Here is a 27,000-nt window from a genome sequence, read left to right as displayed (position 1 = left end):
GCAGCTCTAGCTCTTAACCACTATGCCACCAGGGTTTCCAAATGTACACATACTCACATAAAATCATCTGACACAGTATTAGAGTAAGACACAATAAGTAGAATTAAATTTTTTTTGAAATATGATTATGGCTGTATAAAAAAGACACGAAAACTAATGTTGTAGAATATTAACTACATGGAAAATATGCATGGTAGGTTATCTAAAACTGCATGTTACAAAACACTCTTTATATTATAATCCTATTTCTCTCATTAAAAAATTACCTATGCATTAAAAATCAGCCAGAATGATTTATACGAAAAATTTTTTAAATTGGTGGTGCTAAAAATTCAAGGGGTTTTATTTTCTTCCTGCTTTACTGTGTTTTTCAATTTCTCTACAATGAACATGTATGAATTTTATAAGAAGAAAAAAAAAACAGCAAGCTGTATAAAATGAAACCAATAAGAACCAAGCAGATGCATAAGAAATAAGGCTGGAAAGAAATTAAAACACCAAACAGGGCTTTGTGCTTACACTATGGAATTATGTTATGATGTTTTCTTTCCCCTATGTGTTTAATTGTGTAATTTAAATATGAGAAAAAAATCAATGAACCACCAGTTGCTGTTGAGTCAATTCTGAATCACGGCAACCCCATGTGTGTCAGAGTAGAACTGTGCCCCACGGAGTTTTCAAAGGCTGGTTTTCTGGAAAATAGATTGCCAGGCCTTTCTTCCAAGGTACCTCTGGGTAGGCTTAAACTTGAACCTCTATCCTTTTGGCTAGCAGCTGAGTGCATTAACCATTTACACCACTCAGGGATTCCAAAATCAAGGAAGCTTATGGCTTATTGCTTTATAAACTGTTTTTGCTTTTGCTGTGCACATTGGAATCTGGCAGTCATCCCTCTCTGATCAGCTTTCCTTGACCTCCTTCCTCTTACCCCCAGGCCCTTCTCTACCTAATAAGAGATTATCAAAACCCCTCTTTCTTTAAAACTCTTCTGCATCCTTTGCTCCTGAGACGTATTTGCTGCCCCTTTAGCACGTCTGACGTGACTTGTTTAGAATCAAGTGTTATTTTCCCGGTGTAACACTCCCTTCTGATGGTCAGGCATGGATCTTTACATAATGGTTACCTCTGGTAATATAATTTCAGCCTGTAGAACAGGTCTATAGAATTTACACCACCGCCTTGTGCTTTTCCATCCCTGCTCCTCTTGAATAACATGTAGTCTAGTATAAAGACGAGTATTCTCATGGGAGTGGAGAGGGAAGTCTGGATATGTCTTTTCTTTCGTAACAGAAGTAAAACGTTTTAAAACACTGTTGGCATCCATTAGCTTCCCCCACACTTCCTCTCTGATTAGACAGAGTAAGGAGATGATGTTATCTATAGCTTTCCAGAACAAAGCCTTGTGTGAAATAAATGTTTCCCCTTCGTGAAGACGCTAAAACTCAGCTCAGCAGAGTCCTATGGAAATGAGGCCTTTAAAGACAGACCAGCACACAGGGAAGTGAAGCTAGCCCTCTTACCCACATTAGTTAGAGGCCGCTTTCAGAGTTCTTCACAAAGGAAAATTTTAATTGTCAGCAATGCACACTCTTAGGGAATGCAAATTTCAAATATACATCTAAATGTTAGGCAAAACTTAAGAATTTTAATTTTTTGCCAATATACTTACAGTTTTTTCATTATTTTCAAAAGCTTCTCTTGCTTCTTCAAATGTGCAGATTTCTTCTTTGCATTCACGTTCAATGTTGCCTTGTCTTATTTCTTCAAGAAATCTGTTAGCTCTTGGGTAGCGTTTTAATACTGAATTGGCCTTTTCTCCCGTGAGGAAAACTAAAAAGAGATATAGGAATAAGCATTAAAATGTAATTTTAAAAAACCCATGTGGGAAGTTAATATTCAAGATGAAAACTGCTAGGTGCTGCTCTTTAGAACACATAATCAACATCCTAAACCTCTGTACATGAGCCAGCAATGAAGTAGCACTTAGCTCCAAACGAACACATCTGCTATCTTCCTCACGGAATGAGTGTGTCGTTTCAGCAGCAGTTGCCCTGGGCACAGGCAGTGACATAATTAACTATGTTATATTCACACTTTAGCACATTCCTGCCAACCATGGGTGTTTAAATATAGCAATAGTGATAGTGCTACTTATTACTCCAAGTGGATACTACAAGGCACAGCAGCAAAACAAATCAAAATCTAGTCTCTAGACTATCATCCTCTTGTCCCCCTTACTGAAAGAAAACAAATTCCAATGGACCTAATAATAATAAGCCCAAAGACACCTTACCTGTATAAAAAAATAGAGATGACAAAACAATAATGAGAAGTTACATTAAATTTGGCCATAAATCATTTCAAGGAAACTCTAATAATAATTGTGATTTTTAAATGCACTTAAATATCTGTGACACTTTAACAAAGCCAACCTCATTTCATTGTCCTTCAGAAAACTCTTCTGCATGATTCATAGAGACATGTCATATAAACATTCAAAATGCACACTTACAATACCTAGGAAAATAAAGCAATGGCTATATGTACACTTACGGAACATTTAAAAAAATTTATATACAAATACACTTTAATTTATACTTCAATTACATTTTTCTAAAAGCATCTTGGTTGTTTGCTGAGTTAAATATAATGCCATCAGAATTTAATCTCTGCTAATGCAAAGAGATTAGAAAATTTCTTAATCTTAAAAAATTCTGAAATGGGAGAAGGCACATTAAGGATCTTTCAATATATGTAAAAAATAAAATAAAAGCCTATGTTTTGTGAAGAATGTTTAAAAATAAAGCCTTCATTTTCCAAAGAATATTTTGAGCTAAATGAAAAATATAAGCACCCTTTTAAAAAATGACTAGGATAATTAGAGAAATGCAAATTAAAACTACGATGAGATTCCATCTCACTCCAACAAGGCTGGCATTAATCCAAAAAACACAAAATAATAAATGTTGGAGAGGCTGTGGAGAGAATGGAACACTTATACACTGCTGGTGGGAATGTCAAATGGTACAACCACTTTGGAAATTGATCTGGCATTTCCTTAAAAAGCTAGAAATAGAACTACCATACAACCCAGAGATCCCACTCCTCGGAATACATCCTAGAGAAATAAGAGCCTTTACATGAACAGATATATGCACACCCATGGTTATTGCAGCACTGTTTACAATAGCAAGAAGATGGAAGCAACCAAGGTGCCCATCAATGGACGAATGGATAAATTATGGTATATTCACACAATGGAATACTACGCATTGATAAAGAACAGTGAGGAATCTGTGAAACATTTCATAACATGGAGGAACCTGGAAGGCATTATGCTGAGTGAAATTAGTCAGTTGCAACAGTACAAATATTGCATAAAACCACTATTATAAGAACTTGAGAAATAGTTTAAACTGAGAAGAAAACATTCTTTTGTGGTTATGGGGGGGGAGGGAGGGAGGGTGGAAGAGGGGTACTCATTAATTAGATAGTAGATAAGAACTACTTTAGGTGAAGGGAAGGACAACGCTCAATACAGGGGAGGTCAGCACAACTGGACTGGACCAAAAGCAAAGAAGTTTCCTGAATAAACTGAACGCTTCGAAGGTCAGTGGAGCAAGGGCAGGGGTTTGGGGACTATGGCTTCAGGGGACATCTAAGTCAACTGGCAAAATAAATTCTATTAAGAAAACATTCTGCATCCCACTTTGAAGTGTGGCGTCTAGGGTCTTAAACACTAACAAGCCGCCATCTAAGATGCATCAATGAGTCTCAATCCACCTGGATCAAAGGAGAATGAAGAACACCAAGGTCACAATGTAATTATGAACCCAAGAGACAGAAAGGGCTACATGAACTAGAGACTACATCATCCTGAGACCAGAAGAACTAGATGGTGTCCGGCCACAACCGATGACTGCCCTGACAGGGAACACAACAGAGAACCCCTGAGGGAACAGGAGAGCAGTGGGATGCAGACCCCAAATTCCCATAAGACCAGACTTAATGGTCTGACTGAGACTAGAAGAACCCCAGAGGTCATGGTCCCCAGACCTTCTGTTAGCCCAGGACAGGAACCATTCCCAAAGCCAACTCTTCAGACATGGATTGGACTGGACAACGGGTTGGAGAGATGCTGATGAGGAGTGAGCTACTTGCGTCAGGTGGACACTTGAGACTACGTCGGCACCTCCTGTCTGGACGGGAGATGGGAGGGTAGAGGGGGTTAGAAACTGGCAAAACAGCCACCAAAGGAGAGACTGGAAGGAGGGAGCGGGCTGACTCATTAGGGGGAGAGTAAGTGGGAGTACGTAGTAAGGTGTATATAAGTTTATATGTGAGAGACTGAGTTTATTTGTAAACTTTCACTTAAAGCACAATAAAAATTATTAAAAAAAAAAGCCAGACATAACTGGACCAGTAGAGACAAGAAGAACCTCTGAGACTATGACCCAGAGATACTCTTTAAGCTTTGAACTGAAACCACTCCCAGAGGTCACCTTTCAGCTAAAGAACATATTGTGCTCTTTTAACTAAAAAAAAAGGAAAAAAAAAAAGGTCAACCTTTACCGTAATGCAAAGATGAGAAGGGGGGTGGGGAGGGAAGCTAGATTAATGGAAATGGAACAACCAGAATGGATATAATGAGAATGTTGATACAATATGGAAAATGTAACCAATGTCACTGAACAATAATGTATATAAATTGTTAAATGGGAACATACTTCTCTGTGTAAACTTCCACTGAAAACACAATACTTAAAAAAAAATGACTAGGATAGTAATTACTTTTTCTCATGACAAAAACATGTATGTCACTTAATAGAACATACAGATTTATTACCTAGTATTCTTCAAAGGGAAACCCTGGTGGTGTAGTGGTTAAGAGCTATGTCTGCTAACCAAAAGGCTGGCAGTTCGAATCCACCAGGTGCTCCTTGGAAACTCTGTGGGCAGTTCTACTCTGTGCTACAGGGTCGCTATAAGTCGGAATCGACTCGACGGCAATGGGTTTGGTTTGGTTTTTTATTCTTTAAAGGGAAACCCTGGTGGCGTAGTGGTTAAGTGCTATGGCTGCTGACCAAGAGGTTGGCAGTTCGAATCCACCAGGCGCTCCTTGGAAACTCTATGGGGCAGTTTTACTCTGTCCTATAGGGTCGCTATGAGTCGGAATTGACTCGAGAGCAACAGGTTTGGTTTGGTTTTCTTATTCTTTAAAGTACCCAAATTGATAGTAGCTGGATGGCATCTACACTAGAGTGAAAACCACAGTAGTCCTTCAATAAGTGTTTTCTTCCTTTTGTACCAAATAAGGGTAACCATCCATAAAATGAATCTTAGACTCAAGAATATCTTTCGAAGGAACCATAAACCTTAAAAAACACAAATTGTGGTATGTGTTAAGAAGGAAATTAAAAGGGGCCTGCTGAGTTGGAGAGCAACAGTGGTGTTTGCCAGCAGTGCTTCTCACAGCAGCATCAAAATTCCCTGGATGACTTATCATCACAGATTACTGGGCTTCATCCCTAGCATTTCTGATTCCATAGGTCTGGGATGGGGCCAAGAAGTTTTATTTCTAATAAGTTCCTGGGTAATGCTGATGTTGATGGTCCCACTATCACATTTTAAACCAACAGCTTAATGTGAATTCCCTAGAAAACTAGTTCTATAGAAAGAGCTTATGGAATGTGGGATTAATAAATTTAAAAGAAATCTCTTACTGTACATGTAATATACATTTGTAAAGCTCCAGAAAAGGACATGCTGCACGCATTTGTCATATTTATTTGACTAGGGAGCCTTTTTTCAAGGGACATGGCACTCAATTAACAACTTCCAGCCATTGGTCTTATTTATACCCTCTGGAATGACATACATGTCTCTTCCATATAACAGGCCAACTAATACATGAAGATATTAACTGGTTCCCCATGAATATTCTCTTTTCCAGGATAAACATATCTAGTTTCTTTACCTGTTTGTCATAAAACATGGATATGAGTCTATGCATGATCTTGTGCAATATTCTATGTGTGGTCTGACAAAATTGATCAAGACAATTGCCTTCCCTGTTTTTAAACACAATAAATTTGTTAATGAAGTCTAAGATATCCTTGGCTTTTAGGGCAGATTTCCTGAGGATAAACCAAACAATCAACATTAAAATTATTTTGAGCTGTTAAGAGAAAAAAACTAAATGCTCTTCAGAGAATATTACTATCTTATATGCTATCTAAATAGAAAAGGACGGTCAAGGAAAGCAATTAACTTGCAACCAGAAAGCAAGCAGGCTAATTCAGAACGATAAGAAACTGTAAGGTAAGATAGGAGGACACTTCGCCTCTAATCCTAACCTAGTCAAATTACCAAGAGCATTCCACAAACACCTTCTGTGTATTTCTTGTACTGACAAGTAAGGTAATATTATACTGAGAATTCCAGAAGGACTGAACTGGTCAGTTGATTCTCAATTGCCAAATGTGGTCAAATAGAAGATACTAGGTACTGCCTGGAGTAAGACTCTGACTAGTAGAAAAGATTCTGTTATAGATTAGTTATGTCTGCCATACATTAGGAAACAGGAAGTGGTGGGATAGTACTTGACAGTCCTTATCAAAGTAATCTGGAAATCCAATGAACCCTGATGATGATACCAGAATTAGAATTTTTTCAAAGTGGAAACCAATAAAGGGTGGGGGAGGTGGCAGCTTGGACTTAGAGAATAAGATAAGACTATCTCCTTCCAAAGACCACACTTACTGGTCTGACAGAGACTGAAGAAACCCTGAGACTATGGCCCCCCAACACTCTTTTAACTCAGTACTGAAGTCACTCTGGAGGTTCGCCTTTCAGCCAAAGATTAGACAGGCCTGTAAAACAAAATGAGACTAAATGGGCACACCAGCCCAGGGACAAGGATGAAAAGGCAGGAGCGGACAGGAAAGCTGGTAATTGGGAACCCAAGGTCAAAAAGGGGAGAGTTGACATGTCGTGAGATTGGCAACCAATGTCACAAAACAATATGTGTATTAATTGTTTAATGAAACTAGTTTGCTCTCTGTAAACTTTCATATAAAGTACAAAAAAAAATTTTAAAGAAAAACAAATTTTAAGCAAAAAAAAAAAAAAAAAGCAGAAGTGCCCTTTCAGCTCTTCTCTGTGCCATTCCTTGTCAATTTCATGGTTCCTACAGCAACAACATTACACCGAAAACAGCGATGATGTCACTGGAAGTGCTCTGTGATTGACAAAGAAAAACAGTAATAGTCAGAGGTGGCTCCTCAGAGAATTCAGAACTCACTTGATGTCCTCCAGGGGCTCATCCCTTGATTTGAAGAGGGATGAAGTGTTCTCTGCATGAGAGTGCTGAGCGGAGGAGTGATATAGGTGCTTAAGGGTGGTCAGTTACTACAAAGGTAGTTCAATGCAGGAGGGACTGAACACTGAGGTGTTGGTTAAGTCCTCCATGACAAGCCCCAGGGGCCCAGAAATGTGGTGGTGACAATGAAACGCACTCCTTAATGCACACACTTGTTGAAATAAGTGGCAATTGTTTGGAAATCCTTCTCCAGCCTTTGTTCCCAGAACCCAGCATTCATTTTCCTGTGCCCATATAGTAGCTCCTTAGATAAACACTGCTACTGCAACAAATCAGAGTGCCAGGCCTTACTAGATGGTTACATAGAATTAAAAATCTATGCAAAAATAAGTTCTAAAATAAAAATGGATAATGGCACAACTCTCACTAATTCCCCAAATTGCCTTCTATTACAGCTATGCTGCTACAAACAAACCAAAAATTATTACCTCCTTCCAAAACACTGGGCAATTTCCTTGATCCAAAGGCTTGTGATAGGACTTCTAAGACTAAAGCAGCAAGGTTTGAAACTAAAGTTCATCACTGCCTGCTTCCTTCTCTTTCTCAAATTGTGAGTTAACCCACAGCTCTCATAATCAGATATTACATGACATGAGAAGTATGTTGTTAGGTACTTTCAAGTCAGTTCTGATTCAGTGACCCTGTGTACAACAGAACGAAACACTGCCCAGTCCTGGGCCACCGTCACAATCGTTGCTATGTTTGAGTACATGGTTGCAGTCACTGTGTCAAACTGTCTCATCCAGGGTCTTCCTCTTTTTCCACTGACACTCTATCATATCAAGCATGATGTCATGAGACAAAGTCTCACCATCCTTACTTCCAAGGAGCACTCTGGCTGTACTTCTTCCAAGACAGGCTGGCGGTCCATAGTATAGTCAATATTCTTCGTCAACACCATAATTCGAAGGAGTGAATTCTTCTTCTGTCTTCCTTACTCACTGTCCAGCTTTCCCATGTATATGAGGCAATTGAAAATATCATGGCTTAGGTGAGGCCCACCTTACTCATCAAAGAGATATCTTTGTTTTTTAACACTTAAAAGAGGTCTTTTGTAGCAGATTTGCCCAAAGCAAAATTGTCAGTTTGATTCCTTGACTGCTGCTTCCATGAGCCTTTATTGTGGATCCAAGTAAAATGAAATCCTTGAAAACTTCAACCTTTTCTCCATTTATCATGATGTTGCTTATTGGTCCAGTTGTGAGGATTTTTTTTTCTTTATGTTGAGGTGTAATCCATACTGAAGGCTGTGGTCTTTGATCTTCATCAGTAAGTGCTTCAAGTCTTCACTTTCAGCACGCAAGGTTGTATCATCTGCATACTGCGGGTTGCTAATGGGTCTTCCTCCAATCCCGATGCCCCATTCTTCATATAGTCCAGCCTCTTGGATTTGTTCAGCATTCGGATTGAATAAGTATAGTATGGTGAAAAGATAAAACCCTGATGCACACCTTTCCTGACTTTAAACCATGCAGTATCCCTTTTTTCTGTTTTAAAGACTGCCTCTTTGTCTATGTACAGGTTCTGCATGACCACAGGTAGGTGTTCTGGAATTCCCATTCTTCGCAATGCTATCCATTTGTTATGATCCACACAATCGAATGGCTTTGCACAGTCAATAAAACACAAGTAAACGTCTTTCTGGTATTCTCTGCTTTCAGCCAGGATCCATTTGACGTCAGCAATGATACCGCTGATTCCGTGTCCTCTTCTAAAACCAGCTTGAATTTCTGGCAGTTCCCTGTTGATATACTGCTACAGCTGCTTTTGAGTGATCCTCAGCAAAATTTCATGGGGCGGGTAGGGGTGGGGTGCAGGGTATTTTACATTCTAAGGGAAGCACAGTGATAAAACATTTTTCAGATACCACACAAACTACTAGTTTGAGGTAGTTCACAGTTTCAATAGTGCTACATTCTTCCCCTTTGTGAAGCTGGAGTTTTGGCTGTGACAAAAAGCAAATGTCATGTGAAAAATCAATGTGGAACAGGAAATGAGGGTGGCAGTATCCAATCTGATTCCAAGGTTTGAGGAACTGTGCAGTGCTCAACAGGCATACATAACCAATTAGTAGGTAATTGTGCAGCTATTTAAGATTGAAATTAAAATATTGCTGCCTTTCAATGTGTATTACCTTTTCAAACATCTACTGTGCTGTCAGGATATAAACACTTAAGTTGTTTGGACCTAACTACTTAATAAATGGAACTATTAAACCCAGTGCCATCGAGTCGACTCTGACTCATAGCGACCCTATAGGACAAAGTAGAACTGCCCCATAGAGCTTCCAAGGAGCACCTGGTAGATTTGAACCGCCGACCCTTTGGTTAACAGCCGTAGCACTTAACCACTACACCACCAGGGTTTCCAATGGAACTATTAGGTATTTATTTTGGCCTAGGGGTCACCATGAGTTGGAATCAACTTGATGGCAATGAGTTTTGTTTTGGTTTTAGAGCTGCTACGGGGACAAAAAGCATCACTGCAACAATTAAGTGCACCATAAACTGAGAAAGTCTGGGAATCTCTGAACTAGGGGCTCTGGAGACCAAAGGAGTCTTTACACTCCTTTCCCAAATCCATATGGTACATCAAGCTTGAATGGGGCTAGGAAGAGGCCAAAATACCTTCTCTGAGAAGGAGACTGAGCTCCCTGTTGAAGTTCAAAGTTACTATAACCTGTCAGATGGGTTATTGTGGCCCTGATAATAGTGGCTAGCAGGAAAAGAACAGGTAGCCCCCTATACCATCCAGTTACATCAACCAGTTGTAGGTTCTTCTAAGCCAGCCTTTCCTCAATTAGTCCCCCCCCCCCAAAAAAAAGTTTTTTTTTCTATGGGTTTGCCTGGGGAAGGGGCCATGGATATGACAACTGAAACTGCAGGGCTACTAAACAGCTGAAACATTGGGAAACCAGGCCCACTATAGTCTGAAGTGAGCACAGCTGAGAGAAATGCTGGATAGAAAGGTATCCTACTCTTCTGCCAGCACTGCTGGAAATTTCTACCAGCCCAGTGGGGTCAACCTATGCCTCGGTTATTGGCAGTGATTCCTCTGGTGACCTTGGAACTCTTCTGGGTGCCAGAAAGTCGGGTTTGGATGTAAGACTACATACCAACAACAGCAGCAAGAACATCAAGAGCAGCAGATAATGGAGCCTTTCTACAAATGAATCTAACATTCCACTATCTATTCCGCAATGCAAGAGTAACCAGGGCTGACTCCTCAAGGTCTAATGTGCAACTTTCAGGTCCTTGGACTTCTCATGGGAACAGGGCTGTTCAGGGAAGAAGGGCATTCTTGCATTTACAGGGGCTTGTGGTTTTTTTAAGGAGCCCTGTTGGCCCAGTAGTTAAAGCGCTCGGCTGCTAACCAAAAGGTTGGCCATTTGAACCCACCAGCTGCTCCGCAGGACAAAGATGTTGCAGTTTGCTTCTGTAAAGATTTACAGCCTTGGAAACCTTATGGGGCAGTTCTACTCTGTCCTATAGGGTCGCTATGAGTCGGGGCTCAAAGACAGTGGGTTTGGTTTGGGGTGGTTGGTTGATTTGAGTAACAAATATGATGTCAAGCTTGTTAAGTGGGTCATATCAATTACACATTTAGAGAGTTAGGAAAAGAGTGGCCAAAACAAACAGCTATGTGAGGGAAGAAAAATTCTAAGCTTCACTTCTTCGACTGTAAAACTGAATAGCACCAATCTCATAGAGCTAAAAATTAGATAATATAAATAGAGTGCTTTGCTCAGGGCTTGGTAGAGAGTAGGTAGGTGCTCAATAAATAGTAGTTGTTGTCATCATCATTGTCATGGTGACAGTAATTCCATGAAATGAAAAACAAGAGCTTTACACCAAGCTGATAATGAAAACGATTTAGAAAATGCAGAAGACACGAGTAAGGTTAAGGTTAATAGGCAGTGAATGTGTGGTAGCTGTATGCTTAAACTTAGGGATGGCCAGAAGTCTAGTCCCCTTGGTCAAGTCTGAGATGAAATATACTAGCTTTCTAAAGTGCTGCTTAATGTTTGGAACTCCCTTGGAGACACTCTGGACTAACTTGTCTACACTGTTAACTGAAAATGTATAGACGGATGGTTTGTACCTGATTTAATTGATTACACACAGCCTAGTTTCAGCTACATGACCAACGGACAATAAAATGTCAGTAAACTTGTGCCTTGGCTCCCCTGAGACCAAATTATCATGCACGTCATCTTGGTGGTTCACAATCAGAACACAAAGCGTGTCCCTTGTGACTAAAAATGGCCTTGGGAACTGTGCCTGGAAGCCTCGGATATCTCAATTTGCCTGTGCTTTCTTTCTCCTGCTGTACCATATCATTAGGAGTTCCTGGGTAATGGAAACAGTTAAGAGCTCGGCCACTAGCCAAAAGGTTGGAGGTTCAAGTCCGCTCAGAGGTGCCTCAGAAAATAAGCCTCGTGCTCTGTTTCCGAAAGGTCACAGCTTTGAAAACTCTATGGAGCAGTTCTAGTCCGCACACATGGGGTCACCATGAGTCAGAACTGACTCAGTGATAACTAACAACAACAAGCATATCCTTAGCCATTGTTACAGCCTTAGAAGAGTACACCTGTCGAGTCCCCTGAGTCTTTTTAATTATCCAAAGCTATATAGCTGCTACATATACTTTGATGATTCATAAATACCTGGAGGATATCATATGAGATTTAAAAATCTCAGAAAATCTTTGGACTATAAATTAAGGATTACTTCTGGTCCTTATTTATACAACTTCCTGATAATTTAAAACAAACTCCTAAGGAAAAATCCTTTACCGTAACTTATGTGCTTTTGTTTATTAGCTTCAATCTTTGACAAATGTATGTTGATAGCCTATAATCATTAAAATTTTAACCACAGACCACAAGGAAGCTCTTTAGAAGTATAAATTAAGAAATGAAAATTACATAATGACAGATTTACATATGTGTAGAGAATCATGAGTAACTACAACAAAGTACACTAAACAGTTAAATTAAACCAGTACAAAAAAAACCCGTGCCATTGAGTTAAATTATTAAATTATAAACAGTTAAATTATGTCCCATTAATTTTTAGATTATTTGACAGCTCAGATGGCTAGTCAATGTTTTAATTAATCATTGGGAATATCAATGATAGTAATACCTCATTTATACAGAAGTCACTCAAACCCAGTCTCATGAACTTAGACACAAGAGATGACACAAGTGAGACCCAACCCCCTTAGATCAACAGAGGCTCAATTTATTTTACCCGTATCCACAAGCCTGCCTACGAACTCTACAAGCCTCACCATACATAAGAAACTGAAAAGTACAAGGGAGTAGGGGTGGGCTGAACTAGATCAACACACTGACAGCAACAAGAAGGGAAGGCTAATCTCAAGGCAAGGGAAAAGAGAGACAGAAGGCTGTTTGAGGGCTATTTGAGTAAGAGCTAAGGCCCCTCACATTAATGGCCATCAGTGATCATGTTTACAATGGTGAATTTCAGTCACCTAGAAAGGATCATATGCTCAGGATATTATTTAAGGCAGGAAATCATATGATCTATTTTAGAACTAAAAATTAACTCTTAAAAAAAGGTAAGCATCAGCAACCTACAAAATATATATTTTATAATTTTTATTGTGCTTTAAGTGAAAGTTTACAAATCAAGTCAGTCTCTCACACAAAAACTTATATACACCCTGCTACATACTCCCAATTGCTCTCCCCCTAATGAGACAGCCCGCTCCCTTCCTCCACTCTCTCTTTTCGTGTCCATTTCGCCAGTTTCTAACCCTCTCTACCCCCTCATCTCCCCTCCAGGGAGGAGATGACAACATAGTCTCAAGTGTCCACCTGATCCAAGAAGCTCACTCCTCACCAGCATCCCTCTCCAACCCACTGTCCAGTCCAATTCCTGTCTGAAGAGTTGGCTTTGGGTATGGCTCCTGTCCTGGGCCAACAGAAGGTCTGGGGGCCATGACGACCGGGGTCCTTCCAGTCTCAGTCAGACCATTACCCATGACGACCGGGGTCCTTCCAGTCTCAGTCAGACCATTACCCATGACGACTGGGGTCCTTCCAGTCTCAGTCAGACCATTACCCATGACGACTGGGGTCCTTCCAGTCTCAGTCAGACCATTAAGTCTGGTCTTTTTATGAGAATTTGGGGTCTGCATCCCACTGCTCTCCTGCTCCCTCAGGGGCTCTCTGTTCTGTTCCCTGTCAGGGCAGTCATCAGCTACAGAGTATATTTAATCAGACGGAAGATTTGTTCCCAGACAGTGTTGTGTAAATATTGGTGTACCATACAGACTGAATCGATAATGTGTAAATATTGGTGTACCATACAGACTGAATCGATAATGTGTAAATATTGGTGTACCATACAGACTGAATCAATAATGTGTCCTCAAGCTAACCAGGAAGCTGGTTTTCTTTTCTGAAGAAATCTTTAATATCTTGTTTAGTTGTGAATTTCTCATAAAAGGCTGCAGAACATGCAAGGCTATCTGACTATTTGAGCCTTCAGGTTGTCACATGAAAACTGCCTTTTGAGACTATTTAGTCCAAGAGAGCCAATATCAATTTACCACTTTCACCAACTCTGTATCACCCGTTACCATCAAGTCGATTCTGACTCATAGAATCCTATAGGACAAAGGAGGATTGTCCGATAGGGTTCCCAAGGCTGTAATCTTTACAGAAGCAGACTGCCACGTCTTTCTCCCATAGAACAGCTGGTGGGTTCGAAGGACCAACCTTTCAGTTTAGCAGCAGACCGCTTAACCACTGTGCCACCAGGGCTCCTATAACCCTGTATTAAGGCAAGTGAAACTGTAGGATGAGACATGTGTGGATGGTAAAAAGGCCCTGGCTCTGTAGTCAGGAGATCTGGATTCCAGCTCTGGCACTAAACTGGCTGCATGATGCTGCTTAACTTACCTGGACTTGTTTCCTAATGTGCGAAGCAAAGGCGTGTGGTATATGGATTCTTAGGTCCTTTCAGTGGTAACAGTAAAGGGTTCTATAGCTGAAAAGAGTTTCGGCAAGTGGGAGCAGGGATAGTATCCAAATCCTTTTGTGGTATGAATGAATACACTATTTTCTACCCAAGCAACCACCATACCCCAAACCAAGAACGAAAAATTTAAAAATTAAAAAGAAAGAAGAGAAAATCAACAAGGCATCCTCCCTACCCAATACTGTGCTCACATTTATATTTATATATATATAAAAATCTTAAGAAGTGTCACACTCATAATTCCTGATTTTCTTTCTTATAAGCCATTTCAGTACTATTATTTACTTGGTTGGAGCTGTATACAATGCCTTAAAGTTTTCTTTTTTTTCTGCTGTAATAGTTGTTAAAATAGGTACTTATCACAGGCTGAAGGAAATTATTTCCCAGGAAAACAAAGTCTCACATTCTGAAGTGACATTCCACTTATTAAAAAACAAAATTATGCAAATTTAAAAGCTACTAAATAGGTTCTCCTATTACCTAGGAAAAGAGCCCTGGTAGTGCAGTGGTTAAGTGCTCAGCTGCTAACTGAAAGGTAGGCAGTTTAAACCCACCAGCTGCTCCACAGGAGAAAGATGCGGCAGTCTGATTCCATGAAAATTGCAGCCTTGGCATCTAAGATACTCCACCGGTCTCACTCCATCAGGAGCGAGGGAGAATGAAGACAACTAAAGACGCAAGGAAAAGATTAGTCCAAAGGACTAAAGGACCACAACTACCATGATCTCCACCAGACTGAGTCGAGCACAACTAGACGGTGCCCGGCTACCACCACTGACTGCTCTGACAGGGATCACAATAGAGGGTCCCAGATAGAGCTAGAGAAAAATGTAGAACAAAATTCTAACTCACAAATAAAGACGAGACTTACTCGCCTAACAAAGACTGGAGAAACCCTGATAGTATGGCCTCTGGATACCCTTTTAGCTCAGTAATGAAGTCACTCCTGAGGTTCACCTTTCAGCCAAAGATTAGACAGGCCCATAAAACAAAACGAGACTAAAGGGGCACACTAGCCCAGGGGCAAGGACTAGAAGGCTAGAGGGAACAGGAAGGCTGGTAACAGGGAACCCAAGGACGAGAAGGGAGAGTGTTGACATGATGTGGGGTTGTTAACCAATGCGATAAAACAATATGTGTACTAACTGTTTAATTAGAAACTAGTTTGTTCTGTAAACCTTCATCTAAAGTACAATAAAAAATTACTAATAAATATACTACACACTCATAAAAAAAAGAAAGAAAGAAGAGCTGGGGGACATCCTTTGGACTTGGGGTCCCTACGTTGAGAAACTCCTAGACCCAGAGGAAATTGATGATAAGGACCTTTCCTCAGAGCCGACAGAAAGAGAAAGCCTTCCCCTGGAGCTGGCACCCTGAATCTGGACTTCTAGCCTCCTAGACTGTGAGAGAATAAATTTCTGTTTATTAAAGCCAAAAAAGATTGCAGCCTTGGAAACCCTAAGGGGCAGTTCTACTCTGTCCTATAGGGTCATTATGAGTCGGAACTGACTCGACAGCAACAGGTTTTTTTGTTTTGTTTTGTTTTTTGTTTTTACTTACCCATTTTTACTTAGGAAGGTGGAAAATAATAAAACCCAAAAACCCAGTGCCATAAAACAATATTCCTCAATTTTATTCCACCACTGTAACCTCTTTATGGAAATTAAAGGTTAACTTCTTCACAACTGGTATATTTATAGTTCAGAATTTATTGTATGGTGGTGCTAATGCACCCAACCAAGTTGACACAACTTCTAGCTTAGTTAGAATGGCATGTAGTATGTGCCTACATAGGATTGAGGGAGCCGAAACCAATACAAGAAAACTCAGATATCTATCATATAATTTGAAACTGCAGGACTGAGCTAGCAGGAAGTCTAAAGGTTTTAGAGAAAAAGCAATTGTTATTAATACCCTGAACTTGCTTCCTAAGGACAATGTGGGGATTATAATCATCACATAAGACTTTAAAACAATGTCTTTGAACTATGGAGAGGCATACAATAAAATGTCAGATGATAACGGACAGGATTCCTAGAATAAGTTTGGGTAAAACGCCAGAAATGAATTTCTATGAGAGAAAAGTGGTAACGTACATCTGTAAAGTCAATATTCTTTAAAAACAAAACATGCTTCCCCCCAGAGTGATACTCACTCACTAAGGTTTTCTTAAAAGCCAAATTTTAGAGCATATATTTAGATGCCTTTTGTTTAGTGATTTTATGCTTCATAAGGAAAAATAGGAAACCCTGGTGGTGTACTGGTTAAGTGCTATAACTGCTAACCAAAGGGTTGGCAGTTCGAATCCACCAGGTGCTCCTTGGAAACTCTATGGGGCAGTTCTACTCTGTCCTATGGGGTCACTATGAGTTGGAATTGACTCGACAGCACTGGGTTTGGTTTGGTTTTTGGTTAAGGAAAAATAAGATGCAGGAAAATGGCCTAATAGATTCTCCCACAAAGGAAGGTAAAAGGTCAAATTTTCTTTGAAAGGGTTTTATAATTTATAACTATGTCTTATCAAAAAGAGTTCTTCATGACATTGAATATGACAGCAATCAAATTACTAGCAATTACAGCAACTGACTTAATGGCTCTAACATGATATTTATGGGCTAGGGATTGTGTCTCTTACCCACAGGAAGCAAACAAATATGGAATGAGTAAACAGTCTAGTTTGGACACAATTAAGCACACAATCAGGTAGAATCATCAAAATGGAAGAATTCCAAAAATGTCACTAGTGCCTCAATTATACCAGCATGAATATCAGCAGTCTTAGTGTTTATAGCTGTTATACCTGTAAAACTTTTTTTTTTGAGTTAGTAATGTTTATTTTTATGTGTCAACTTGGCTAGGCTATGGTGCTCCACTGTTAGGTCAAACATTAGTATAAACGTTGTTATGAAATATTTATATGTGATTAAGTCAGTTGGCTTTAAGTAAAGCAGATTATCCTCCATAACCGGCAGGTGGGCCTCATCAATCAGCTGAAGGCCTTAGGAGCAAAAAGGGCAGTTTCCCAAGTGTTATGGATTGAACTATGCCCCCCTCCAAAATGCGGGTCAACTTGGCTAGGCTGTGATTCCCAGTATTGTGCGATTGTCCACCATTTTGTGACCTGATGTGGTCTTCCTATGTGTTATAAATCCTACATCTATGATGTTAATGAGGCAGGATTAGAGGCAGTTATGTTAGTGAGGCAGGACTCAATCTACTAGATTGTATATTCGGTCAATCTCTTTTGAGATATAAAAGAGAGAAGTGAGCAGAGAGACGCAGGGACCTCATACCACCAAGAAAGTAGAGCCAGGAGTGCGCAACCTTCGGACTTTGGGTCCTTGTACTTAGAAGCTTCTAGAGCAGGGGAAGACTGATGACAAGGACCTTCCTCCAGAGCCAACAGAGACAGAAAGCCTTCCCCTGGGGCTGATGCCCTGAATTTAGACTTTTAGCCTACTTTGCTGTGAGGAAATAAACTTCTCTTTGTTAAAGCCATCCACTTGTGGTATTTCTGTTATAGCAGCACTAAATGACTAAGACACCAAGGGAGTGTTCTGCCTCTTTACTGGAAATAGACATCTTGCCACGATTTCTCCTCTCCCCTTCCACCTCCTGACCTACTGACTGTGGGACACAAGACTGCGGGACTCTCCAGCCTGACTCCTGACCTATGGATTTTGGACTTACCAACCTCCAGAACTGCATGAGCCAATTCTTTAAAATAAATGTCTCTCTATATATCTATATACTTTATCTTTCTCTTTCCCCCTCCTTCTCCCTCTCTCTCTCTCTTCCTCCTTTCCTTTCTTCCTTTGTTACTGGTTCTGTTTTTCTAGAGAAGCCTGACTTAGAATTTATGGATCCTATCTCTACTGATTACATTTCTGTCCCCTATGGAAGAATTTGCAAAAAACTATGACTAATAATCACCATTTAATGGGAAAAAATGGCAGGTAGATAGAAACCATCAAGCATAAAATAGTCTTACAACATCACTCTATGTTACGGTGTTTACTTTAAAACCCGTCAGCATAAACATTATGACATGCATCTATGTGATAGTTAGCTGTAATATCAAAAAATAGATTCTAGGAGTGGATAATTGTCCTAATGGGACACACGCTCCATTTAGGGGAAAAAAAAAAAAAAAAACACTTCACAGGTGGCTGCCACAAAAGCATTCAGCTGTCTTTCTCTCCAGCTCATGGCAGAGGTTTTCTTAGTTAGCATAATAAACTTAAGAACTGGGGTTTCATTAAGAAATTAGTGCCTTTGTTAATTAGCACATGGGTGTCATAAATGACTTTTTTGCTTGGGTAATCAATTTTGTTTATATGTGAATTTGCTCTAGAAATGATAGCAGCATTGATGCTTTCACATGAAAATGGTATAAAAATCTAAAGTTCTGCAGTTTATACACTTAGTACCCAAAATAAAACTTCCTAAAAGGGCCTATGCTCAGCTGCTGACTTGAAGGATTCTGGGTTGCTTTAATCCAACTAGATGATTAGCTGAATCCTGATGCTACAATACTATCACACTTGCCACTAATGAACTTTTTATCTAAGGTATTGTGGGAGTACCTAAAAAAAGGGAAAGAAGTGGGATTTCATGGGGTTTATAAAATAGGTTATATGCTCAATACACAGGAGGTCAGCTCAGCTGGACTGGACCAAAAGCAAAGAAGTTTCTGGTATAAACTGAATGCTTCGAAGGTCAGTGGAACAAGGGCGGGGGTTTGAGGACTATGGCTTAAGGGGACTTCTAAGTCAATTGGGAAAATAATTCTATTATGAAAACATTCTGCATCCCACTTTGAAGTGTGGCATCTGGGGTCTTAAATGCTAACAAGTGGCCATCTAAGATGAATCAATTGGTCTCAACCCACCTGGAAGAAGGAAGAACACCAAGGTCACATGATAACTATGAGCCCAAGAGACAGAAAAGGCCACATAAACCAGAGACTTACATCATCCTGATACCAGAAGAACTAGATGGTGCCTGGCCACAACCGATGACTGCCCCGAGGAACACAACAGGGAACCCCTGAGGGAGCAGGAGAAGAGTGGGATGCAGACCCCAAATTCTCAGAAAAAGACCAGACTTAATGGTCTGACTGAGGCTAGAAGAATCCCGGTGGTCATGGTCCTCAAACCTTCTGTTGGCCCAGAGCAAGAACCATTCACGAAGACAACTCATCAGACATGGAAGGGACTGGACAAAGGGTTGGAGAGAGATGCTGATGAAGACTGAGCTACTTGTATCAGGTGGACACTTGAGACTGTGTTGGCATCTCCTGTCTGGAGGGGAGATGGGAGGGTAGAGAGGGTTAGAAACTGGCAACATGGTCACAAAAGGAGAGACTGGAAGGAGGGAGCGGGTTGACTCATTAGGGGGAGAGTAAGTGGGAGTATGGAGTGAGGTGTATATAAGCTTATATGTGACAGACTGACTTGATTTGTAAACTTTCACTTAAAGCACAATAAAAATTATTAAAAAAAATAGGTTATATAGTAGATATGTGCTGACCTGTTGATAACTTTGTGCAGCCAAATTTGGCCTAAGACTTGATTGTAACCTGGTAACCAGATTATGAGGAGATGTACAACTTACATGAGGAGCCCTGGTGACACAATGGTTAAGTACTAGGCTGCTAACTGAAAGGTAGGCAGTTCAAACCTACCAGCTGCTCCATGGGAGAAAGATGTGGCAGTCTGCTTCTGTATGTATTTCCAGCCTTGAAAACTCCATGGGGCAGTTTTAATCTGTCCTACAGTTACAGGGTTGCTATGAGTCAGATTTGACTCGACAGCAGTGAGTTTGGTTTTTGGTTTTAACTCTTAGAAGCCATATTTGCCAAAAGGAACTTAATAATTGTAAAAGCCAAGCTGGTTTTGATTTTTTCAATACTGGTTCTACATCAATCTCAAAGGATGTGTTAGGTCTAATGATGCACCTAATCCTCGATTCTCATTTGTTTCCAAACTGGACCTTTAACCACCCATGAAATCAACACACAATTAGTTCATTCTTAAGCTGGCTGCCTAAGAAGATTCTGAACTCAAGATTCCCCAACTCATAGTACATATACATTGGTTGAAGAATATGAAATTACAGTTTCTGAAGGCCAAAATCATGACTTTCAGCAATTTCATATGGTTCAACAGATATTCATAGCAGCACTATTCACAATAACCGAAAGGTGGAGACAATCCAAATGTTCAGCAACTGATGAACAGATACACAAAATGTGATCTGTTCTGCCACAGAAAGGAATGTAGTACTGATACATGCTACAATACGGATGAACCTCAAAAACAACATACTAAGTGAAAGAAGCCAGACACAAAAGATCACATATTGTATGATTCCATTTATATGAGATACACAGAATAGGCAAATCCATAGAGACAGAAAGCAGATCAGTGGTTGACAGGAGTTGGAGGTGACAGATAGGATGTAACTGCTTAATGAGTACAGGGTTTCCTTTTGGGGTGATGAAAATGTTTTGTAATTAGATAAAGGTGCTGGTTGCTAAATGGTATTAAATACCATTGAATTGTATACTTTAAAATGGTCAGTTCTATGGTAGGAGAATTCTATCTCAATAAAAAATATACCAATAATGCCAAGGTTATAACTAAACAGTTTACCATAGAGAAACTACTCTCTATATTCTAAACTTAATAAAGTTTTCTAAACTTAGGTATCAAAGGATATTTTCTTAGGTAAAAGGCAGAGAGAATTGCATCAAAGACAAACAGCATGAAGCACTATAGTGAGTGAAAAACATAATAACCTGACTCTTAAGCAGCCCATTTTTTCTGGTAGGAAAGGCTTGCCAAGAAAAAAATAATGGCAGTTGTCAGCCTCAAGCAGGTCCGCATTACAGTTATAAAATTATAAAGATAAAGGTTTACAATAAATTGATGACATCATCTAAATTACAGGGGCATGAATATGCCACCATAATAGAGAGACTCTCAGATCTAATATAGGCCAGTAAGTGAAACAATTAATTGTCTTTAAACATGTGCCTTCACTTGAATTATAAACCAAGGAGCTGCCAAATAAAATTAGGCACTACGTTATGAGATTGTCACTTTACCAGGACTTGTTGGTTTGAAGGTTTGTTCCCTGTTGAAAATATGGAGCTGTACTTCAGAATTAAATTTTAGAATTAACTTCAAGTGAGCTGTAGTTGAGCAGCGAATCAAAGAGCTTAGAGATTTACTGCGGTTGCTATAAACTATCTTTCCTTCCATTAAGTCTTGATATATCGGGTGACATCTTTGTGTTCCTTGGGCTAAAGGAGCCAAGTGCATCCAGGGACCCAAAGGAATTATACTGCCATGTTTTAATAAAAACGAAAACTGTAACTGGCAGCATTGCTATTGTGTCTTTACAGTACAACTGTTCACTTATACTAGAACTGTTAAGTATGGAAAACGAAGATGGAAGCTGGCTATTCTGGTTTCACAGACCTACGATTTTCTTCTAAGGCAGGTAAAAACTACATCTAAAGACTAAACACCGGAAGAGGAGAAACAGAAAAATGGTGTTATGTTCGTATTTTCAATCTGATTATCTTCCACAAATAAAACCTAGCTGCTTGCTATGGTTCAGCTATTCCAGATATATTGTGTTCTGTACAACAAAGCATAATTAATCCTTTTAAAGATTCATGACTAAGTATGATTCCTATTTTCTAAAGGATGGGTAGGAGCATCTTGTGGTTTGCTATTATGGAGACAGCATGAGGAATTTTTTCCAGAATCACTGTTCTTAAGCTAAACACATGAAATTAGCCATCAATAAGTGCATATTAGGCTCATAAATACCATGAATTGCTGCTATAGTACCTAGAAGAAGTAAAAGAAGTGTGTTCTGAGGTAGAAAAAATTCAGATGGAAAACAGGTATGTTAAAAAAAATCAAAGTCTACTCAAACAATGTAACAAAAATAATAATTCCAGTAATTTTTATCAAGAAATCTCCCAGGAAATTGCTTTGCAGGTAAGGATAATATTACTGGGAGTACTGAACCTTCTGTCATTTTTTCAGAAATATAGCAGTTGCTTAGAGAAGGAATGAAAAGCTCTTATTTCTATCTGAAGAAGAAGATTAAAAATAAATACTCTAGTGTTCTTGCACATAATATTTTGTGAGTCTATACACATTTGTAAAATCCTTACAATTTTTTGTAAAAATGTTAATTTTCTACTGCTATTACATACTTTTATTTTATACATATGGTTCTTTTTCTTAACAGCATCTTCCTAGTGTTCCATGATGTATTATAGTCTTTGTATTAAGAAAAACCACACAAAAACCCACCCATCAAGAAGGGTGACTTTCACATAGGCCAGGTAGCCCCTTACTTTAGGCTAAGCTGCTAACTGAAACGTTGGCAGTTCGAGTCCACCCAGAGGTGCCTGGGAAAAAAGTCCTGGTGATCTACTTCTTAAAAATCAGCCATTTTAAACCCTATGGAGCACAGTTCTACTCTGACACACATATGGCCACCATGAGTCAGTCTACTGAATGACAACTTTTTTAAGCTACAAATTCATATGTAGTAAATAAGATTTCTATATACAATGGACACTGATGGTGGCCTAATAAATTAAATACACAAGTCTGTTCTCATCCTACCCTCCTTTTTAAGACTTTATCATCTTTCTTTAGCCATTAGAGAAATGGAAATCAAAACTGCAATGAGATAATGTCTCACCCTGGCATTAATGACACTACTCAAAAAAAAAAAAAAACAGAAAATAACAAATAATGGAGAGGTTGCAGGGAGATTGGAACTCTTAAGCACTGTTGGTAGGAATGTAAAATGGTACACCACTATTGAAGACGATATGGCGCCTCCTTAAAAAGCTAAAAACAGAAATACCACACAATCCAGCAATCCCACTCCTAGGAACATATCCTAGAAAAATACGAGCCATCACACGAATAGACATATGCACACCCATGTTCACTGACGCATTATTCACAAAAGCAAAAAGATGGAATCAACCTAAGTGCCCATCAACAGATGAATGGATGAACAAATTATGGTACATACACACAATGGAATACTATGCAATGATAAAAAAATGATGATTTTGCAAAACATCTCAAAATGTGGATGAATCTGGAGGGCATTATGCTGAGTGAAATAAGTCAACCACAGACAAACATTGTATGAGACTACTATTATAAAAACCCAAGAAAAGGTTTACATACACACACCCCAAAAAAAAAAAAAACTTTGAGGACGGGGCCAAGATGGCTGACTAGACAGATGCTACCTCGGATCCCTATTGCAACAAAGACTCGGAAAAACAAGTGAATCGATCACATACATGACAATCTATGAACCCTGACCATCAAACACAGATCTAAAGAGTTGACCTGAGTGACAGGGGAGCGAAAGGCTGCGTTCTGAACCAGCGACCACTTCTGGAACCCGCGACCCACCCCACAGCCTTGAGCCCCCACGGTTCCCTGGTGCCGAGTAGTGGGGCTGATTGCGGCTTGCTGAGGCGGGGCAGGCAAGGGACACAGCCCTAACCACTAGCACCCTAGGGTAACCTCTGTAAAGACTCAGCTAGCGCAAGCAGACTGCACACTGACGGGGCTAACAAAAGAACGAACCACCACGGGGAAGGAGTGACTGTTTTCGGAGCCTGAAGCCAACTTCCCAGTCAGAAAACCTTGGCGCTGGGCTATGGACTGGGAGCAGGGGAGCTGAGCATGGCATCCTGAGACGACGCAAACACGGGGCGCAGCCCTAGCCCCCAGAAGTGACCTCGGGGGAAGCTCAGCCAGTGCACGCAGGCAGCGCAGCGACACAGCTGACAGGAGGAGAAATCACTGGGAGGCAGCGACTGGTTTTGGAGCTGGGAGTGAGGCGTCCCAGCCGGGGAACCTTGGCGCTGGGCTTTGGACTGGGGGCGGAGGAAATAACCACGGCTTCTGAGACAGCGCAAGCACGGGACACAGGCCTGACCCTCCGGGGCAATCTCTACCCAGCCAGTGCCCCTCGGGAATCTCAGATACAATAGTCATCCCAAGCAAGATAAGTAACTTTGTCTATATTCCTGGGTGCTACTCTCCCCTATCTATCTGATTTCTCCCCTCTCCTTCCCAGACGGCTTCATTAACATTGGAATTTCCTGGGCCAGAGAGTGAAGTGCTCTGCGGTTTTCTTTTTCTTTGTTTGTTTTGTCTTGTCCTAATCCTACAAAAAAAACGAGGGACCAGGAATCCTTCCCTGACTTCCCAAAATTGGACTAAAAATACAGAACCAGCTCCAGCCAAGCATTTGACATCCACAGTCTTGGACTTTCATCCCTACAGGGAACAAGGTGGCTATTATAATGCAAAGGCAATTCTGATAGGTATCTGATTGTAACTGTTTCAGCAGATTACTGGAAAGACAAGTTTCCCAGGTCTGATAACTCTACCTATTAAACAGAACCCTCACTGACCCACAACGGGGAACTGAGGGCTGAAGCTCCACCCAAACCACCTAACCTCCTGCCATAGGGGTCTGAGGATAGTGACATCTACCAATCTGTAGAGGTACATGCATTGGGTGCCTAAGGTACAGCTGCAGAGCCCACCCACCAAAGTGCTTTAGGAATAGAGACACACCTACCTCACTGGCACTTGGGAGAACCCTGTCAGCATCCTGCCCCCCCTGGAATGTGACCCCCTGCTGCTACTAGAATCTGGAGCACACAACTATCACCACTACTCCTCTAAGCGAATAGGTGACAGCCAACCCCACACACTTGATGACCCAAAATCAGATTCGACTCAAGAATAGTGAATGGACTCTTAGGCTTATATTTCTGGTAACGGCCCAAACAAGCTGGTAATAGGACATAAGTGATTCAAAGGCTACAACAATCAAGACAGCGCAATCTAGTAGTCCATCTACGTACATTGAAAGAAAACAAAACAAGATAAGAATCAGTGAGCAAATATAAAATAAACCATTACAATATCTTATAGGTGGCTCGGAGACAACAGTCGATATCAAACCACACAAAGAAGCAGACCATGACTGCTTCTACAACTCCCCAAATTAATGAATCAAAATCTTTCCCAAATGAAGATACAATCCTGGAATTGCCAGATGCAGAATATAAAAAACTAATATACACGATGCTTCAAGACATCAGGGATGACCTCAAAAATGAAATAAGGCAATCTACACAAAAAGCCAAGGAACACACTGATAAAGCAGTTGAAGAAATCAAAAAGATTATTCAAGAACATAGTGGAAAAATTAATAAGTTACAAGAATCCATAGAGAGACAGCATTCAGAAATCCAAAAGATTAACAGTAAAATTACAGAATTAGACAACTCAATAGGAAGTCAGAGGAGCAGAATTGAGGAATTGGAATGCAGAGTGGGGCAGGTGGAGGATAAAGCAATTGACACCAATATAGTTGAAGAAAAATCAGATAAAATAATTAAAAAAAATGAAGAAACCCTAAGAATCATGTGGGACTCTATCAAGAAGAATAACTTGCGTATGATTGGAGTTCCAGAGCAAGGAGGGATAACAGAAAATACAGAGAGAATAGTTGAAGATCTGTTGGCAGAAAACTTCCCTGACATCATGAAAGACGAAAGGATATCTATCCAAGATGCTCATCGAACCCCATATAAGATTGATCCAAAAAGAAAATCACCAAGACATATTATCATCAAACTCGCCAAAACCAAAGGAAAAGAGAAAATTTTAAAAGCAGCCAGGGAGAAAAGAAAGGTCTCCTACAAAGGACAATCAAGAAGATTAAGTTCAGACTACTCAGCAGAAACCATGCAGTAAAGAAGGCAATGGGATAACATATACAGAGCACTGAAGGAGAAAAACTGCCAGCCAAGGATCATTTATCCAGCAAAACTCTCTCTCAAATATGAAGGCGAAATTAAAACATTTACAGATAAACACAAGCTTAGAGAATTTGCAAAAACCAAACCAAAGCTACAAGAAATACTAAAGGATGTTGTTTGGTCAGAAAATCAATAATATCAGATAACACCCAACACAAGGTCACAGAACAGAACATCCTGATATCAACTCAAATGAGGAAATCACAAAAACAAATTAAGATTAATTTTAAAAAGAAAAAAATGCCCCAAACAGGGAATCATTGAAGTCATTATGTAAAAGATCACAATAATCAAAAAGAGGGACTAAATACAGGAGGCACAAAACTGCCACATGGAGAGGAAAACAAGGCGATATAGAACAATACAAGTTAGGTTTTTACTTAGAAAAATAGGGGCAGATATTAAGATAACCACAAAGAGGTCTAAAAATTCCATAACTCAAAATAAAAACCAAGAAAAACATAACGACTCAGCAAACATAAATTCAACTATTATGAAAATGAGGAACACAATTTACAAAGAAAAACGCCTCAGCACAAAAAAGTAAGTGGAAAAATGAAACTGTCAACAACACACACAAAAAGGCATCAAAATGACAGCACTAAACACATTCTTATCTATAATTACACTGAACGTAAATGGACTAAATGCACCAATAAAGAGACAGACAGTCTCAGACTGGATAAAGAAACACG

At 39.9% G+C, this 27,000-nt stretch overlaps 1 protein-coding gene across 1 annotated transcript in view; it reads right to left on the bottom strand.

Moving 5' to 3' along the window:
- Nucleotides 1–27,000, bottom strand: part of PRRG1 (proline rich and Gla domain 1) — a 151,211-nt gene that overhangs the window by 71,734 nt on the left and 52,477 nt on the right. Inside the window, exon 3 of the mRNA XM_023541297.2 lies at nucleotides 1,670–1,830. Coding sequence (XP_023397065.1) covers nucleotides 1,670–1,830 — 161 coding nt within the window. The remainder of the gene's footprint in view (nucleotides 1–1,669; nucleotides 1,831–27,000) is intronic.

This window comes from Loxodonta africana, chromosome X (genome assembly GCF_030014295.1).
Source record: "Loxodonta africana isolate mLoxAfr1 chromosome X, mLoxAfr1.hap2, whole genome shotgun sequence".
Classification (NCBI taxonomy): Eukaryota; Metazoa; Chordata; class Mammalia; order Proboscidea; family Elephantidae; genus Loxodonta; species Loxodonta africana.
This window is presented reverse-complemented; position numbering and strand designations above follow the sequence as displayed.